Genomic DNA, 19,085 nt, shown 5'->3' on the forward strand with positions numbered 1-19,085 from the left:
GGGAGGAGGAGGAGGGAGGAGGGGGAAGAAGGCCCAGGAGGAGGAGGAGGAGCGGGAGGAGCAGGACCGCTGCCATGGTGCTGCCGCTCGTGTGCCGAGCGCTCCTGGCGGGCCGCCGGTGGCTCCCCCGTGCCGCCGCCGCTCCCCACGGTGACCCCCGCCTCTCCCCTGCTCTCCCTCCCGCTCTGCCTCCCGCTCGTCTGGGGCCGTCCCGCTGAGCCCCTTCTCTGCCCTGCTCTCCCCACAGCTCCGGCGGCGGCTGCGCGGCTCTGCTCGGGCGCGGCGGAGGCGGCCGGCGGGGACGGGGCGCTGCTGCGGCACCTGGCGCGCAAGCTGCGGGCCAGCGGGCCGGTCACGGTGGCCGAGTACATGCGGGAGGCGCTCACCAACCCCGGCCAGGTGCGGCGGGGCCGGGCCGGGCCGGGGGGGCCGTGGCTCGGCCCCCGCTTACCGCGGCCCCGGCCCGTGTGCCGCTTCCCCCTCGCAGGGTTACTACACGCGCCGCGGCGGCGTCGGTGAGGGCGGGGACTTCATCACCTCGCCTGAAATCAGCCAAGTGTTCGGAGAGGTAACGCAGTTCCTTGTGCCTTAAGTTGTTTGTTTTACTTTACCCACGCGGGCCTTGCTGGAATCCTGGTAGACAGCAAGCCATGAGCCAGCAGCCTGTCCTTGTGGCCATGAAGGCCATGGAATCCTGGGGTGCATTAGGAAGGGCATTGCCAGCAGGCCAGGGGAGGTGATCCTGCCCCTCTGCCCAGCCCTGGTGAGGCACATCTGGACTGCTGTGTCCAGTCCTGGGCCCCTCAGGACAAGAGAGACATGGAGCTCCTGGAGTGGCTCCAGTGGAGGGTAACAAAGGGGATTGAGGCACTGGAGCATCTCTTAGGAGGAAAGGCAGAGGGAGCTGGGCCTGTTCAGCCCCGAGAAGAGGCACTGAGAGGGGAGCTCATCCATGGCTGTGAGTGTCTGAAGGGAGGTGCCAGGAGGATGCAGCCAGGCTCTGCTCACTGGTGCTGAGCAGTAGGACAGGAGGCAACGGGCAGAAAGTGATGCACAGGAAGCTCCACCTGAACACAAAGAAGATCTTTACTAAGCACTGGCACTCAGATTGCTCAGAGAGGTTGTGGAGTTTCCCTCATCTGGACACAGTCCTGTGCTGTGTGCTCTAGGATGACCCTGTTGAGCAGGGGGGATAATCCAGATGGCCCACTGTGGTCCCTTCCAATTTCCATCCCAACTGATTTCCAAGCCAGTGTTCAAATATCTTATCAGTGTCAAAATAATGGAGTAGCAATGACGAGGTTCAGGTTAAAAATTGGTTTTAAGGGAGGAAGGGGGGTTTTGTTTTTCAGAAAGTCCTTTGTCTGAAACACCATCTGTGCTTAGTAACATTTTAATACAGAACTTGCTTTAAAAGGGTTATGGTGATTTTCCAGTGTGAAACTCCCTTCAGAAATAATCTCCAGAGTTTGGTCTGGCTCACACTTCGTTTCCAGAGGTGAAGAGTAGCTAAATCCTGTTCCCAATGACGCTTTGGTAAATGCATTGTCAGGAAGAAGAGTTGTACAAAGGCACCTGGGCAGTGACTTGCATTTGAGCCAAGTTCTTGCTCCAGCCAGAACAAACTCTCCACATTTACAGATGGAAAGTTGCTTCTGCTGGGCTGACAGCAGTCCGTGACCGATTTTAATACTTAAAGACAAGAATGTGAAGTTATGTATCATAATTCTTCCTAACTTAAAGATTATTCTTCACTTTAAAATACCCAGACAGAATGTTGCCACGTCTTAGTTATTTTAGGCATGATTTCCCACAAGTGCTGAAGTTATTACTGTAACCTGTGTGTTGTTTCTCACTGACAGTTAATAGGAATATGGTACATTAGTGAATGGATGGCCATGGGCAAACCGAACACCTTCCAGCTGGTGGAGCTGGGCCCAGGGAGGGGCACCCTCACTGAGGATATATTGCGGGTAGGTGAAAACTGTTCGTGTTCTTTGTTTCTGGCTCTGTTCCGTAGCTACAGTGAAATCTGAAGGGAAGATGTTTTGCTGTCAGTAGTAGCCTGTTTTGCCCTAGTAGCCAGATCAGTCAGGTTGGCAGCTCAGATTCTAATTAGAATAGATGAGTTTCTGGGACTCAGAGCTCTGAGGTGGAAGCAGAACAGGGGCCAGCGTGTTTACTCTGCACAGACACACCTGTGACCTTCCAAACACGACTGGACAAAAGGGGAAGGCAGGAATATTCCATTGGAAATTATTTCTGTGTAGAGAAACGTTATCCAAACTGAAAACCATCTAGGAAGGTGTTGCTATATGTAACTGGGGTGGAAACCTTAGTGCAGAGAGCAGAACAGGGGAGTACAGTAACACAGAATGAAATTGTGTTTGGGCATTTCAGGGCCTTATTTCTTTTGAGTTAATGCTTTGTGTTCAAAGCATGGCTGTCTTAATTAACAAGCTGATTAATAAACAGATTACCAATGGAATTTAGCACCACACAAGAACTTTTATTCTATTTACATATGTTAATGAAAACAGTGAAATGTGGGATATCAAACACTTGTTTAAGGTGGCAGGGAAAACGGAACCATTTCACTCCTAATGCTAGACCTTCTATAGGTCTTAGAGGAGCTGCTACAACTCTTCCTAATTATCATTTCATGTTGTTGACTTTACAGCCTTGTAATGTGTAGCCATTTTTTTTTGAAGTGTAGCAGCTTTTATTAAGATTTATGAAGAAACTCACACTTCCTACTGAAGGAGAAAAATGCAGTCTCTCTCACTGAGATTGTTTTGTTAGTGAAAGCCAACTAAAATCTTTTATCTTGAATAATTAATAGTGGATAGTAAATAGTGAGAATACTGATGATAATGAGGTTTAATACTTAAACCTTTAATTTACTCAGCAGAAGACTGTGGCTAATAGAATTCATCTGCCTTTATAGGTCTTCAAGCAGCTCACCTCTGTTCTTAGTAAATGTGATGTCTCTGTTCATCTGGTAGAAGTGAGCCCCAAGCTCAGTGAGATCCAAGCAGTGATGCTGACAGGAGGGACGGTGCAGCCAAACCCTGAGGATGAGTCTGCTTACATGAAAGGCATTAGCAAGACTGGAATTCCCATTTTTTGGTACAGAGACATTCAAGATGTGCCACCAGGTAAGGAGCTTGAATGCCTTCTTGAAGGGATGGTGCCTGTCCTTCACTGACAGCTTTTGATAGCAGAGGGCATCTCTGCTAGCCTTCACATTGGACAGAAAAGTAGTTATATACATATTTGTTCTTACTTGTATGAGTCTGAGGCAGGATCTTGGTTCATTTTCATCACTGCCATCTGTTCTGTCTACCTCCATTTAGGGATAGCTACCCAATTTTCTATATTCTGACTTTTAATGGGGGAAAAAAAAAAAACCCAAACCTTTACTGGCTTTGGCCGAATCTCCTTTCACAAGACAGTGATCTAAAATTCATGGACTGGAAGCTAGAGCTAGCTGTAGAAATGGTATCTTTAATGTGTGCAAGTGGAAGTAATTATAATTATTTCATAACCACATTAACTAGCTTAATTCATTAAAAATCAAAAATTCTTTAAACTGGAAGCTGCTCTTGAAGCCTTAGTAATTTAATGCATTATTTTTTTACCTTCCCACAGGTTACAGCTTTTACTTAGCACATGAGTTCTTTGATGCCCTGCCAATACATAAGTTTCAGGTATAGCAAGATTATTATTGTAATTGTGACCATCTGCTTAAACACCTTTTCTCTTTGAGGAAGAACAGAATTAAGGTACCAGACCAGACATATGCCCTGTCTCTGATGATTAAATAATTCTAACTGAATTTGGACAAATAAGGCTTAATTCAGCTGATAACAGTAAAATTAGTAATTATTATTGAGTATAACTCAATAGAATAGAATAAGAAATATAACTGAATTGAGCATATATATATATTAAATTCCTAATATAATAATACAATATAATATAAATTATAATTGAATATAACTTGTAGAAAGATAAAGATTTCTTTCTGCTGAGAAAACTCTTCAGGTTTTGCGTTTTTTTATTTCTTATGCTACATTAATGCAGCTTTTAATTTCTACATGATTTTCTGTAATACTACTAACAAAAAACAAGGGCTTTCATTTGAATAGTAACGAGAACAGCAAAATAGAGCCTAGTTATGATTCAGAAGTAGATAATTTATGGAAATCACCAGTAGAATGAAATCTTTTATTTTGATAAGTTGAATGTTGCACTGTCAATAGGAGAGGCAGCATCTTTTTTCAGAGCATCATTAATTCCTTTAAAGTATAATTAAACCTGTATTTGTTGGCTCTGCAAATGAGACTCCACCACAAGCTTTTTCTAAGGCAGTTACTGGAATTAAATAGGAATGAGTAATAGTGGTTAATAATGTATTGCTCCTAAACCCTTTGTGAAAAGGCTTGACATATTAGTTCAATCAAATGAAGAGGATACTGTGGTACCTGTTGGAGTGTAACATGAGTACTTTGGGCTCATTGAACAGCGAACGGAGAAGGGCTGGCGTGAGGTGTTGGTGGATATTGATCCAGAAGTTCCTGACCAGCTGCGGTTTGTCCTGTCACCATCCAGGACCCCTGCGACACAAAACTTTATTCAGGTGAGTTTCTGCCTACCAGAGCTCATCCTTACACCTTTATTGACTCTTTCAAGTACAAGTAGTGCTTCTCAGTTACTCTGACAGCAAGAGGCTCTCAGTCTATAAATGAATAGAGCTTAAAATGTCCACAAGCATTTAGCTTTGTGTGCTGTGAAACTACAGCACAGAAATTACCACAAGTATCAAACTTTGCAAAATAGGAGCTTGAACACACAAAATGTCTCAGAGAGCAAACCAAGGCAGCAAGTGACAGGCAGAGTTCTGCACTGTGTGTGTGGCATCACCATCTCAAGAGTGGCCCTGCCCCAGCCAGGCTCTCAGCCTGTTGAAGGGTACTCAGGGCAGCTGCCTGCTTCTGTGCCAGGCTGACCTTTAACAGGAAGTGGCTGTGGTTTCTTCCTGAAGTGCACTGGATACCCAAAGCTAATTAAGTACCAGAGATTATATGAGCTACTAAGTCTCACACAGCACTATCTTCCTGAAGTACCACAGTAAGAAAGTTTCACATGATACAGATCTCTTGGTAAAAAAATTTTCATTTGACTACAGGTTATTAAAGAGGTGACTGAAATCCAGCACTCAGAAAATACTAATTGAGAATGAGTGATAGCAAAAACTAGCTCAAGCTAGTATAGGTAGCCTAGAAATCACCTCCTGTACCTGCATGTCCCAGCAAAGCAGCAGCCCCAAGACACCAAGTGTGAGGGATACTTGCTCTGTGCTCGTCTGCTAATACAGGTGTTCTGGTCTTTGAACTCTGCACTAGCCAGAAGAAACAAGAGACCATGTGGAAGTGTGTCCTGAGGCTGGTGCCATTGTGCAGAGGCTTGCCTGCCGGATAGAGAAGGATGGGGGGGCTGCTCTGGTTGCAGATTATGGCCACGATGGAACCAAAACAGACACTTTCAGGGTAAGGCATTTGCCCTGCAGCGATAAGCCAAAAGACTCTTGTTATCTTTGATCGTTAGGTTCTTGTAAGATACAGTTCATAGGTGGGCATAATAGCAAAAACTGCTTAAAACTGAGTAATTCCTATTAAATCAGCACCCAGAAGGGTTTCTGTCAGATGGAAAGGGTAATCTGAGCGCTTGCTCCATTTATCTCAAAGTTTCCATGTATAATTTGCTATTGTCACCCCTCAAAGGCACAGCTTAATTTTTGCTGGCTATGATGGTTGGACTACAGCTGAGTGTAATGTTCCAATTTCATTTTCAGGGTTTCAGGAATCACAAACTTCATGATGTGCTGAGTGCTCCAGGCACAGCAGACCTGACAGCAGACGTTGATTTCAGCTACCTTCGAAAGATGGCACAGGGCAGAACAGCCACGTTAGGCCCCATAAAGCAGCGGGAGTTTCTGAAGAACATGGGCATTGACCTCCGACTGCAGGTACGAGAGTGCTCACAGCTACAGAACTCTCCCAGTCCACAGGCAATACTCTTGAGCAGCATGACAGCTTTAGTAAAAATCTTTGGGTTTAAAATGAAGTTGTTCAAAATAACATGCAGGTATGAGATCAGAAAGTTGCTTCTGCTACATGTTAGTTACTCCAGATCCCTGAAAGTAAAATGATCATATAATATTTGGGAGCAGTTAATGGAAAACTTGCATCAGTGTATGGGCTGTGGACCACCACCTGTGATCTCACCAGTTCTGCCAACCATCACAGTACTGTTAAGTGAAAAGGATGCAAGAAGAGATTGCAGGTATGCAGGAAGGGCTCAACCTGCTTTTTTTTTTTTCCAGGTTCTCTTGCAGAATTCAGGTGACACAGCAACTCGTGAGCAGTTACTTCACAGCTATGATATGCTGATGAATCCCGAGAAGATGGGGGACTGTTTTAATTTTTTTGCCCTGCTGCCTCACCACAGACTTGTACATCCTGACAAGAAAGATAAGCCAGAATCGAAGTCTCCCCTACCACCTGTTGCTGGATTTAATGAACTTTTACTAAAGTAATTTCAAATACTGCTGCAAAATGTGTGATGGCTGTTTCAGAATAAGTCTGGTGCAGCACACCAAACCTCTTGACTGACCTACTTAAAGCAGTATGAGTGGAAATAAAACACTGCAGATAAAGAAACCAGCACACAACAGAGCAGAGAATGAACAATGCTTTCGGGGTCTTATGACAGAACTGAGTGAAATATTTACTAGTGGAATCAAAACTTACTCAATACCATAACGAGTCTTTAAATATGTTCAAGCTTTGGTACTTGAATAAAATCAAGATGCCTTGACACCTTTGAAGATAATTTTATAAAGAGAATAGTGACAGGATGCATGTAAAAGGAGTTCCTGCCAGCAGAATTTCTGCAGCAGGACATAATCTAATAACAAATCCACAAACAAGAAAATATAGAGCCATTTACTCCCAAGAACATTTGATAGGAGAGATAATTCACATCAATAAAAAGAAGTCTGATAGGGAAATAAATTTTATTTTCAAGCTTACCAGAGGATATTTACAAACAATGGGGTGTATAAAAATATAAAAGTACTTGACAGTGTCATTTTGAGGCTATAAATTTTACATGAGCTTTTTTCTAGCATCACCATAGCACTATTGCTTGAATGAATGCAACTTAATTCTTCTAGGGGTAAGGGTATTAAACACTGTAACCTACTGCTGTCAAAGTCTGCAGTAAAGGCAGAAAAAAGGGAGTAAAAAACTCAGCTATTTTTACTACTCTAGGAATTTTACTCATAATATAAGTCTGATTTTTTTGGTTTCTTGACTACTAGCTGCTTGTGGCTTCTATTGTCTGGCCCCATAAGTCTGCATGTGATCAGGCAATCTCCTCCAAAGGCCAACAGCATTATTTTTAATACAACTTGAAGAATAAATAGCTCATATAATATTTTGAAGCAGAGCAGACTTCATGGGGAGAGACAAAAGTCAGTCCTTCTACTTCGGTATTTTCCCCTCCTTCCTCTATTCCTGTTGTGCTTTTTCAAGTGACTGAGCTGCTTTATTTCCTCCCTTAAAATAACACAGTAACAGCTCAAGTAAAAAAAAACCTGAAGTTTAAAACCAAACTGTATCTAATTTATTACAGTTAGGATGGAATATAGCAATGACTTCACTGAAATTTGGTCACTTGAGCACTGGAAGTTGAAAAATAGCACTGCTTTCCTTGCCAAGAGCAGGCAAATACCAAACTACCAATGTCAGAGGTGATTGCTCTGGTTACAGATGTGAAAAGCAGTGCCTCTTTGAACAATCAGTCCTGAAACCCTCCCTAAACGGTTAAGAATCCAGATCTCAGCCTTTGCCAACACAGACACCTACAAAATGCAGTGGCAGATAGATAAAGGGCAATGGAAAAAGGAAGAGTGAGTTAGAGACCCGAACCTACCTGTGGGCACATCCTTCTGCAGCTGCCACTGACCACTGCTACTGCAAGTAGCTGCCAGCTCTGAACTAACCATGTAACATTTTAGGTATATCTAACAACTTAAAAATCTCCTCACCTGTTTCCTTACCTGAATAACAGTAGAAAAAAAAAAAAATCTATACACAAATAAAAAAAGAAAAATCTTTGTAGGAGAGAGGAGATACCCAAAAGCCTCTCACTGCCTTTGCAGTTCTCAAGCCTGTATCAGTATTTTGGAAAAACTTCCAACTAAGCTCTAGTTAAGCAGCTTGGCACATCAGGGATGCAATACAGCCATCCAGCACCTCAACACTGTTATCCCACAAAAAAAGGATTTCACCCTTTTTGGTTTTTAAAACAAAAAACTCTCTTCCATTTGCATTTAAACAATTTAAATTTGCCTCAAACTTCTTTGAAATACCATTAACTTGAACTTTCCAAGGGAATAATTTCCAAAGAACACTGCTCTATTACCCCTCTATTGTGCCACAAGTCCGGTCAGTGTGTGGGAATCCTTCAATTGAGGCATGTGCACAGAAAAAACTGAGAAGGTGCTTTTGGACTGTTCATTCAGCTCAAACAGTTCTGAGCACAGTAAAGAGGATGGGAGGGGTTGCAGGTTAAGGTGGGAAGGCAAAGTCCTTTCTCCTACAATCCAGCTGCCCTGGCAGAAGCAACAGGTGATGTGGTATCCACTGTTACTTCCAGGTTTTGAGCAGAGTTAACATAACAAGCTAGCAGGCTACAAACTACTCCTGATGTAAGTCCAGGGAACCTTAAAAAATTAGAAAAATTTTAAAATCTTATTACTCAAACGACAGAAGAAAGCTGCATATATTTTTCCCTATTTTTCCACATCCTTCTGCTAGAAGCTGATCTTCCAGAGTGAAAGAATATGCTACATCAAGTCTTGTGTGCTCTCTCTGCATTACTTGTGTAGTTTTAAGGCAAAATGCCTTAGGTGTGTATCAATGACGTGCCAGCCTTGCCCAGCAGCACACTATTGAGGCTTATTGCTTTTTTTAACAGACAAAATAAAAGCCTAGCACAGCTTTGATTGTCATCTCAGACTGTCAGCCAGCATTTCAAGAGGAATGTAAGAAGTTACAGGGGTTTTTTTGGCTTTTTTTTTGTGTTTTTTGTTGCTATCTGTAAAAAGTTCAGTTAGGGCCAAGACACACATATTTAACTGTCTAAACAGCAGCAAATCATTCCTTCATCTATGAAGCTGTATTCAACTCAACCACCCAGTTTTGCTTTAGCCAAGATATTCTGTACTGATTTCTTTATGGAGTCTCTTCACCATCCACAGTTTGAGAAACAGGAGATGTATCTAAGCAACAGAAAACAGTCCTCTATGGCCTAGTAAATAGGGATTAGAAAACTAGTACAAAACTCTTACTGCATAGGCTATGAAAAAAACAAAAGCCCTTGAAGAACACCAACCATTCAGTCTGTACACACTGCTCCTCAGTAATGGCTTTGTAGCCACCCAGCTCAATGAAACGTTACCCAACAGGGTTTTTTATCCCACTGTCCAGTAACCACTCAGAGTTCAAGTCAGGGATGGAGAAAAGCAGATGACAGTATTCCCATGGCAATGCAGGATCCTCTGGGGCTTTACACAGCAAACTGTGTGTGCAGCATTTGGAAAGAGCAATAGCTGTTCCAAAACTTAGCTTCAGTTTCTGCCTGGCATATCCTTCTTTACTGCAATTTAGCATAATGAACAGTTCAAGGGTCTTCTTCCATGTCATCTGGATTAGGAGCCATAATGAAGTGCTGGGGGTACTCGAGGTTGTGTTCGTAAGCGTGTTCTTTCCAGCGTGCATCGTCGCTCTCATGGGTAATGTAACGCTCTCCAATGCGTGTTTCAAATTCTCTGAGGTCAAGCCAAGTCTGATAATCCTAAGGAGTAAAGGAGATTTAAGGAAGCAGTTTTAAGAAACACCTGCACTACATTCCCACAGATAAATTCTGCAATTTGTCTCTAGTGTAAAAAACAACAAGATCTGTTAAAAAAAAAAAATAAAAATAAAACCAAAACCAAATACCCTCCCACAATATGCCCCAACACCGTCCACAAAGAATAGTTCAAAACTAAACAGGCTAGTATCTAAGGTTGCCAAAGCAGCAGATAAAATCCATTCCAAACAAACCTGTTCTAAACAGACTACAAGTTATGGCGCACACACCAGGCTGTGTTTCCACTTCAGCACTGAACAGTGTTTGCTTCCATGCTGATTTCACAGGGCTCCATGCACCCAGCACTGCCCACAGTTGGGGGGAAGCCAGGAGAGTAAACCCATGTTGTTGTCAGACAGACAGGAAAAGGTGGGAGGGACAGTAGGACAAATTTCCCTTGAGGAAAGAGCCATTCACAGATGGTCAGAACCCTGGAGCACATCAAATGCAAAGCTAAAACCAGAAATATTCCAGCCTTCATGAATGCTTGTTAGCAGCATGTGACAGCTGCAGTTTTCATAAGCCTCTGAAGGATTTCAGACAAAAAAATATTCACCCATCATAAACACAGCAAAAAAGGCAGGAGGGTTTACCTGTAACCATGGGTGACTAAGAGACTTGTCGACACTGAAACGTTTTCTCATCTTCACTTGAAGCAAATTGTTTATTAAATCAATGGCTGACAAAGAACAACAAAAATTATAATGTTTAAATACTAATCACTTCTCTCATCTTTCACATGCTGCAGTAGAAATTAATTTTTTATGTGTGAGTGTACCCTCCAATGAACTCCTTTAAATTTAACCAAGCTCTTGAATTTTTAATTTTGCTTAATGTTAAATAAGGCTACAAAATAAGGATGGAGTAAGTTCCCTCTACTTTTGATGGAAATACTAAAAGCTTTACTGTGTTATTGGTTCATCTTTTTCCCCTACTAATTTTAGTGATTTCAGATAAGAGCATAATCCCATGTTCCACAACGATACAAGTACTTCCACTATTGTGTACTTTTGTATATATCCTTCCACATCTACCTGTGTATTACTCAAACATGGTAACAACATATAACCAAAGCTGGCACTGGAGAGCTCTAGAGACCAGCCTTGTAAACCTCTAGGTTGTTTAGACCTGACCCTTAAATCTGTACTTCCTAATGTACAAACTAGAATTCCAGATTCAACTTTGAACCGTTTCTGTGATTGTAGTTCAGATAAAATATGCCAGCATTCAGCAAATACCCACAAATGAATTAACTTTCCTTTGGGACTTCTGGGAAGTGTCAGACTACTCATCCCACCCATCATGCATGAAATTAATTTTTCTTGCTAAATCTCCTGACTCCCCTGCCCTGAAGATGATCTAAAGCATTATATTTCACGATTTATCTTTCAAAAATACATTTACCTCATATTTATCCACTTTGGCATAGTCTACTAAACTCCAGCTATCAATAATTTTCACCTTCCTAAATGAACCTTGATGTTTAAGCATTTGAATGTGTTACCTACACACACAAACATTCTAATAGAGAAAATTCATTCTTTACCTTCACTAGAAATTTCCTTCCAAGGATTTGGTGGGTACATAAATGCTGCATTTTGAATCTGATCATTGATATCCTCATCTTCATTAAATGGGAATGTACCACTGAGGCTCACATAGACAATAACTCCTACTGACCACATGTCTAGGGAGCGGTTGTAGCCTTTGCTCCTGAGCACTTCAGGGGCAAGGTACGCAGGAGTGCCCACCACAGAGCGCCGGAAAGACTTCTCACCAATGATGCGTGCAAAGCCAAAATCACACAGCTTCACCTGCAAAAGCAGCACATTTTAAACTGAGAAATCTCTGCTTGACTTCACTCCCTTTCTGCCATCACTTAAACATGGCATGTTATGCAAACAGACACAAAACCCCATGTAAACCAGTCCATTAAGGTTTTAGGTTGCTGGCTTTGCAGCATGCAGATCAGCCGCACTTCAGATCAAGATCTGAACTGGCCCTGCATGGACTCGTGTCTGAGGCTGTTCGTGTATTACATGGCCACAAGTGTGCAAATAAGGAAAAAATATCTTGATTCCATCTCATCCAGCTCATTTTCAGAGGTGAATCCTCCCTCTCGAAAAGCACGGAACCAAAGTTTAAAACACAAATGAATCCCAGCCGAATCATATTCCTCTTAATCATATTCCAGAAGCTGGAGGCTTTGTCTACACTGAAATCAAACAATGAGTTTTAGCTTGAACTCAGACCCAGACAGTTCTTGACAGAACATCCCAGTAAAAAGCATTAACAGCTGGCATATGCACCAATGCTCAAATCCTCATGATCATGCAACAGTTCCTTAACTTGAACACAGCAGGCACTTGTGGAGATAAAAGGATCCAGATCAAGTCCATCATGTGACCCCAAGTCAATAAGCCCTCCTCAGAGAATAAGAAAGAACAATGCACTAAAAGCACTTGGTGAGATGAGAAAAAAAAAAGAGACAACTGCAATACAATAATGCAGTTCAAGTAAGTCTAGAAGTCACTTGAAAATCCCACAAGAGGTCGCTTTTTAAGCAGCAGTATCAATCCTGCTTTAAAAAAACCCAATGAATAGTAATGAAAAGTATTGTTTAATCTTCACTCACTTGAGGGAATGGTTCTGCTGATGCTAGTAGTACATTTTCTGGTTTTAAATCACAGTGCACAATATTCTTGAAGTGTAAATTCCTTAAAGCAACAAGTATCTACAAAACGAAAGAACACTTTCAGAACACATTCAAGCAGATCAGAAGTGTCAAAAGACACACTCTAACCAATACAGCAATTTTTATCAACATAGTCCTTAAGAACTAACCCATATTTACTGTGCAAGTACTGTTTTTTCAAGTCTACCAAGACTTGAAAACAAGGGGGTTTCTTTTCCCCAACCTTTTTTTCCTCCTCCTCCTCTGTCTTTTTGAATGCTTACTGTTCTGACATTCATCTTTACATGTCTATAATGTTATGTCTTGGGAAAGAAGGGCCAAAAGAATTAACATAATTAACATTCAAACTTCTTGTTTATTCAATTTTTATTATATGTGGAGCTCTCTATGCTGTCTCTTTCAAATAGCAATACAGAAAACCCCTTCTCCAAATTCTCATCTCGTAATTACAAAATCCTAACCTAGCTTTTCCTCTCAAAGCAGAGGAACTGACTGCGCACCTGAGTGACCATGAACTTAGTAATTCGTTCTGGAAGTCGACTTTTCTCACTGGAAAGAATCATCTCTAGCATATCCCCATGCAGCTTTTCCATCACAACAAAGACACGTTCCGGGGTTTCAAACATACATTCCAGGTTCACAATCCCAGGGTGGTGCAAATTCTAAAACAAAGTAGTATAGGCACATCACTAAAATAAAACAGTATGAAATATCCTGAATTACACAGAAATGCTGACCACAAATAAAAAAATCAGTTAAATAGGTAGAGGTGAAAAAAAAAAATCAGGAAACTAGCTTGAAACCAACGTCCAAACATGAAACATGTCAACTACTAAGGATAACTTGTTTAACACAAATTAGCTGCAACAATTAATTTTAACATTGATGCATGTTCTGCACTCAAGTTACAGAGTATAAGAACAATACTCAAAGATTGAGAAGCCAGTAGTGGAAAACAGCAGAAAATAAAACTGAGGGAGAAAACACGAAGCCAAAGTACATGCCTTTAGTGAGATCCCCTACAGTGGGGCAGATATCATCCCCAAGTTATCAACTCTACCAAGTACTCAGGAGTTCCTGCTTTTATAGGATTCCCTCTTCCGAAAGTACTCACAGATATAAATTTAAAAATCAATTCAGAACACTTACACACCATTCAAAATCTCATTAATGTTCTAGTTAAGACAAAAGTCCAACATGATCCCAAAACACTTTCATACCTGGAGTATGGCTACTTCATTACGAAGCTGACTTTCCTGTTTAGTTGGAAATCTCATCTTGTCAATGACTTTGATAGCCACATCTCTTCCAGTCTTCCTATGTTTTCCTAAACAGAAAGTCAGTGTCAGCCATCAAGAGGCAGAAGCAATTCACAGCTGTAAAACCTTACAGCAGAAATTCCTTTTTGGGGAAACCAGTATATTCTCTCAAGTGTACAATATTACCATATTTATATTTAGCACTGCAAATGGTGCAAGAGTAATAGAAGTGATCAGCCTCCACAGGAATTTTGTAGTTCAAACTTAAACCAGTTACCACTCTGCTGTGTCAGGTACACCCAGACTGACATTGGATATATTTTGCTTGTGCAAGGGATTTGCACAGGAGCAAGTAATAACTACTCCACAGAATATTGCCTCTCCTGTAAAAGCAACAACAACAATTCAAGGCCAAAGCAAAGACACATCTACAAACCCACTCCAGTGGTTTCATACTTTCATGGGCTCTACATGCACAGGAAATCACACACCTAATACTCTACAGGAACATGAGGTTAACTAGGTGCCCCAAAGAACAGCAACGCATTTAATACCTGGGGCAGTCTGCTGTGATCAAAAAGCTCTTAAAGGCTGTGGTAAGAAAAGGTGGTAATAAAAACACCATGCTGACAGCACCATGTATTATTCCTTGCTGCAAACTGCATCAGCTAAATGAGAAGCTAAGTGAAGAGCTTTTAATGCTTCCCCAGCTTCTTCACAGCTACTGAACTGGTTTCCTTCAGACACATGAGAGAGGTTAATGGGATCACACACTGCAAGACCTTGGATATCTGAGACATTTAACACTAAACTATGACAGAACAGTAAGCCTGCACCAAAGAAAAGTGTCACTATCCACTCAGTGAAGGGTTTGGAAGCCATTTTAGGAGAAGGGATGATACACAGCTGCAGTGCAAGTGGCACAGAAGGTTCTACCAGCACTGCTGTGGGGAGCCCAGCCACACCTCAGCAGCCACCAGCCAGCCTCCCCTGATGCTCCCTGGTCAGCACTGGTGGCCATGGCTTAGGCAGGGCACAGGAACTGCTCCACAGGCTGCTCTGCCAAGCAACTACTGCACCTGCCTTTAATATCATCATGAATAAAGAGCCTATCTCCACCAGATGAAGGAAATTACATTGAAATGTAGCACAAATACAATCAATTCCAAACTAGATGCAAAACACAAGGTAAATGCTAGATCACTAAGGAATGTAAAGCAAACCAATCCATCTAACAAAACACCTAACTACACAAGCTAGACTGCAGCTAGAAATTGCCCATGAAGCATAACAGAAAAGCAGCTTGAAAGTTCCTTTTGTTAAACAAAACACAACTAGCCAGTTTTCAGTGCAAGTTTTACATCAGTAAGAAAATGTCAAGAGTAGTTTTTTTCTATCTCCCTTTTTCAGATCTTTCAAACTAATCAAAATAGGAAAAGCAGAGGGAAACGGTTCTCACTGATGCAGGAGTTGGGTATTTCTATCCTATAACTTTTGATTTACAATTTTGGAAATATTTGTCAAGAATATAAGACACAAAAAATACAACAGAAAAGAAAAACCCAATCCAAACCCCACAACAGTGAAAGCAAATTAATTTTTCCATTGTTATCAGTATTTCAGTATGACTACACAGATGCAGATAAGACAATATCAGAAGTTACCAGATCTAGCCTCCCCAAATATCAGCAACAATTAAGCAGTGTATAGAGCCAGCAAAACCATAGTCTTTTATATATAGAAGATTTTCACACTCTTCCAGCTTCTGATTTTATAGTAAGAAGTAAGCATATCCTATATATTTTAAGTTCTCATTCAATAAAAGAAAGAATTTAATGAAAGCTTTAAGTTACTATAAGCTTTTATAAGTTATTATATTTTATAAGCTTATTGTAAGTTTATTATACTTACAAGAACTTGTAAGCATTGAATCATGAAAAATACCAAGCTGAGATTTATTTACAAGGCAATTTAGGAAAAATACAATCCAATCATTAAAGTAAGTGTCTGCTTTTGTTAATTTCTATTCATAAGAGAGGGAGGACATTTTGATTCATACTACGCTATAAGAAATACAAAGGGTGCAAAAAACATGACCTCTTTCAAGAGTGATGTAAAACCAGACCAAACTGTATTTCCACCAAGCAGTTTAGAAGGAATAAGTTATCTAACTACACAATTGGCACACAGAAAAATCATAGCCACAATACTTCCTGATTAGAAAGAAAATGTGACAGAAGCAGAAAGATTACCACTTGTAAATCATTACTTATGACTTGTTCTCTCTTTCCAGATTTATGGTCTGTGGTTTTCTCAACACTTGAGATATAAATGAGATTAAAAAAAAGAAGAGAGAGATAGAAACAGAGTTCATATGCATGGCTACTATTTCTTCTTTGTGATTACATACTAAAAACAAGTCATATGCTGCAACAGAAGATTTTAAAAACTAGGTGACAATACGAGACTTGAAACCTTGGCCTAACACTCGTGGCAAAGAATACCTCTTTCTGCTTTACCCTGCTGACAGAAATTTGTTCACATCAAGTATGTCAATAACATGTTTGCATCCATACTGTCAAACCATAAACACACTATGTGTTTTTCTAATTGCTTTTAGCCACATCTCTCAGGTGTCATTCAAAACTGTATAACTGACAGCAAATATATGACTTCTAATATTGTAAAACACAAACAACAGTGTTAATTTGCAATTTAAAAAAAAATCATTAAACGTGAGTAAATTGGATTGCTTTGTATTTAACTGTGGTCAAAATATTCTAAACTGATTAGGATGCCAATACAAAACATAAATGCAAAAATTTAACTGTACATAACACTGCAGAGACATGCAACACAGTAATCCAAACACAACTTTTAACAAGATTAACTTTACCTAGACATTCTAGATACAGCTAAGTATGAAAAGGATAATTCTATCAAGCAGACATTCTACCTTAATAAATGCATAATGGAACATAATGCAATTTACCTCCATATACAATACCAAACTGACCAGAACCCAGCACTTCATCAGCAAATATTTGGTACACAGAGCTGATATCCTAATGCATGAAAAAAAGAAATCACAAATATCAGGAGTCATTAGAATGCTCATGACTGCATCAGTTATTACTGGCTAGGCTGTAATTATATTTGTCATTAATCAAACTCTGTAAAAGGTACCATCATTACACTATATGGAGTGGGAAAACACAAACTTTTCCTGAAGAGGATGCACTGAGCTGCACCAAAAGCAGGGATATACATTCAAAAAAAACCATGGCAAGTAAGTCAGTTACTTCCTGCTTATAACCTGGACTTCTTTACCTACAGTGCTTTCTCATCCAGACACTGCTACTACCAAATACTTTGTAATACTCAGATAAATAAATACCACTATAATACAATGCACATGACTCACCACATTTTCCTGGACCTGGCAATTTGAAACAGAGATGCTTAGAGACAACTCTTCTGCAATAAAGAAGATAAAACCAAGTAAGTAAATAAAAAGGGCAGACTTTTTCTAAAAAGAGTGAAAATGAAAATCAACAAAAGCCCTTTACTGACTTCTAACCCAGTATCAGTGAAATGATTTTTAGTGTTGTTCTACAGAAACTTCATACTCTGGAACTCATCAGATAAATAACCCTGGATTATTTGTCTTTTTTTGTCCTATTCCTGATTACAAAAACAGTAGAACAATACAAGTGTGTACACAACATACAAGTGGAGAAGCAAAAGCAATAGCAATTGTATCATAGTTCATTAAACGACTAACGATTTCTGGTAGCAATAAAGAAAAATACAGGCAAGAGAAGCAGGGAATTCCCTCATAGTCAAATGAATGAGGCTTCTTATCTTCTGTGGCACCAAGATACAGAATTAATTCATAAGAAAAGGAAACAAATCAAAGAAGCCAAGTAACAAAATAACCGATAATTTAAAAAGAAATAAAGCCCGTAATATAAAAAAAAAAAAGTCTTTGTTTCATGGATAAACTACAGAAGTACATCAATCCTTGGAATATAAGGGCACATTCCTGAAGTATAATTTCCAAGTAAACGTATCAAATAAAGAATTCTTCAGTGCAGCAGACACTGACATGAATTTTTCATTACAGGAATAACACTAATGCACAGGCAAGAAGAGATATACCAAGGAAGGTATATACCTTATATATATATATATATATGGAAATACCCTTCTCTTTTGACTTCCAAGGGCAAAGTAAAGCATTTCAGACTAAAAGACATCTATCACTTGGAGTCTGTCTCTCTGAAGGTATTCCAGACCCAACTGGATGTGTTCCTGTGTAACCTGGACTCTGCCTTGTCATTGGGGCTGGACTTGATGATCTCCAGAGGTCCCTTCCAACCCTAACAATTCTGTGATATTATGTTAACTTAAAGGAGAAAAAAATCAATTAATTCATCTACAAGTATATAGAAAACACACTACAGACTAACTAGCACTTTGAAAAGAGCCTTTATCATCCTGAAGAGAATTTAGAGAAAAAAAGATGTCTGACTTTTGCCACCTGTACTTTATCTCAAAGAAGAAATTTACAGAGAGAAGATGGGAACAAATACTAATTCTCAAAGACACCCTGAATTCTGCATCTGAAATATGAACTCTGAGTCTTGCATATGCCTACTGATTACTGACTATAGTCAAGTCAGTACTGAAGTAACCATACAGAACACTAGGGAAAACAATAAAGAGATCAGACAAAAAAATTCCTAACGTCAAAAAATCTGCTGCAAAGTAACTAGAAAATAAAGATACAGTTTTTGAAAGTGTTTAATAGAACATGCTGAACCCTTGTCCACAGATGGCTACAGAATACAAAATAACTCTGAGGTAAATTATGAATTATTCCTTCCAAATCATCTTCCTAGTGTCTGAAATGTGCAAGAGTAAGGGTTAAGAAGTAGTCACTTGTAAAGAAATTAGTAATTCCACAATTCAGTATGTAATCTACAGCAGGTAAACAGCTTACTTTCTCTCTTGTTTTAGCTCAGAATCACCCCACAAAGAAACACCCCAGCCCAAACACCAGGTATGTGGTTACAAAGGATTCTTTGCCATGGGTCAGACTGGAAGAACATCCTCATTTCTAACTACCTCTGGCCACAATGTGG

The 19,085-nt window shown here is 40.3% G+C and overlaps 2 protein-coding genes across 4 annotated transcripts in view; one reads left to right on the plus strand and one right to left on the minus strand.

Moving 5' to 3' along the window:
* Positions 1 to 6,882, plus strand: NDUFAF7 (NADH:ubiquinone oxidoreductase complex assembly factor 7). The gene is made up of 10 exons (XM_086878133.1): positions 1 to 150; positions 248 to 399; positions 488 to 568; positions 1,863 to 1,973; positions 2,948 to 3,158; positions 3,652 to 3,710; positions 4,529 to 4,642; positions 5,409 to 5,552; positions 5,858 to 6,031; positions 6,389 to 6,882. The coding sequence occupies exons 1-10, from the start codon at positions 75 to 77 to the stop codon at positions 6,599 to 6,601; spliced, it is 1,335 nt and encodes a 444-aa protein (XP_086734259.1). The 5' UTR covers positions 1 to 74; the 3' UTR covers positions 6,602 to 6,882.
* A 180-nt stretch (positions 6,883 to 7,062) lies between these two features.
* Positions 7,063 to 19,085, minus strand: part of PRKD3 (protein kinase D3) — a 43,699-nt gene continuing 31,676 nt past the window's right edge. For all 3 annotated transcript variants that reach the window (XM_086878128.1, XM_086878126.1, XM_086878127.1), the window contains exons 12-19: positions 17,363 to 17,415; positions 16,931 to 17,003; positions 13,900 to 14,006; positions 13,180 to 13,341; positions 12,620 to 12,718; positions 11,531 to 11,798; positions 10,578 to 10,663; positions 7,063 to 9,927 (exon numbers count right to left, since the gene is read on the minus strand). In XM_086878128.1, coding sequence (XP_086734254.1) covers positions 9,754 to 9,927; positions 10,578 to 10,663; positions 11,531 to 11,798; positions 12,620 to 12,718; positions 13,180 to 13,341; positions 13,900 to 14,006; positions 16,931 to 17,003; positions 17,363 to 17,415 — 1,022 coding nt within the window. In that variant the 3' untranslated portion in view covers positions 7,063 to 9,753. The remainder of the gene's footprint in view (positions 9,928 to 10,577; positions 10,664 to 11,530; positions 11,799 to 12,619; positions 12,719 to 13,179; positions 13,342 to 13,899; positions 14,007 to 16,930; positions 17,004 to 17,362; positions 17,416 to 19,085) is intronic.

The sequence above is a fragment of the Cyanistes caeruleus genome, chromosome 2 (genome assembly GCF_971803275.1).
Source record: "Cyanistes caeruleus chromosome 2, bCyaCae1.hap1.1, whole genome shotgun sequence".
Lineage (NCBI taxonomy): Eukaryota > Metazoa > Chordata > Aves > Passeriformes > Paridae > Cyanistes > Cyanistes caeruleus.

What these genes read in the sequence shown, in the direction of transcription:
- NDUFAF7 (XM_086878133.1), top strand. Translation starts at nt 75, where the DNA reads ATGGTGCTGCCGCTCGTGTGCCGAGCGCTCCTGGCGGGCCGCCGGTGG. An exon ending in CATTCAAGATGTGCCACCAG is followed by an intron (nt 3,159 to 3,651) that starts GTAAGGAGCTTG and finishes ACCTTCCCACAG; the next exon opens with GTTACAGCTTTTACTTAGCA. An exon ending in TGCCAATACATAAGTTTCAG is followed by an intron (nt 3,711 to 4,528) that starts GTATAGCAAGAT and finishes CTCATTGAACAG; the next exon opens with CGAACGGAGAAGGGCTGGCG.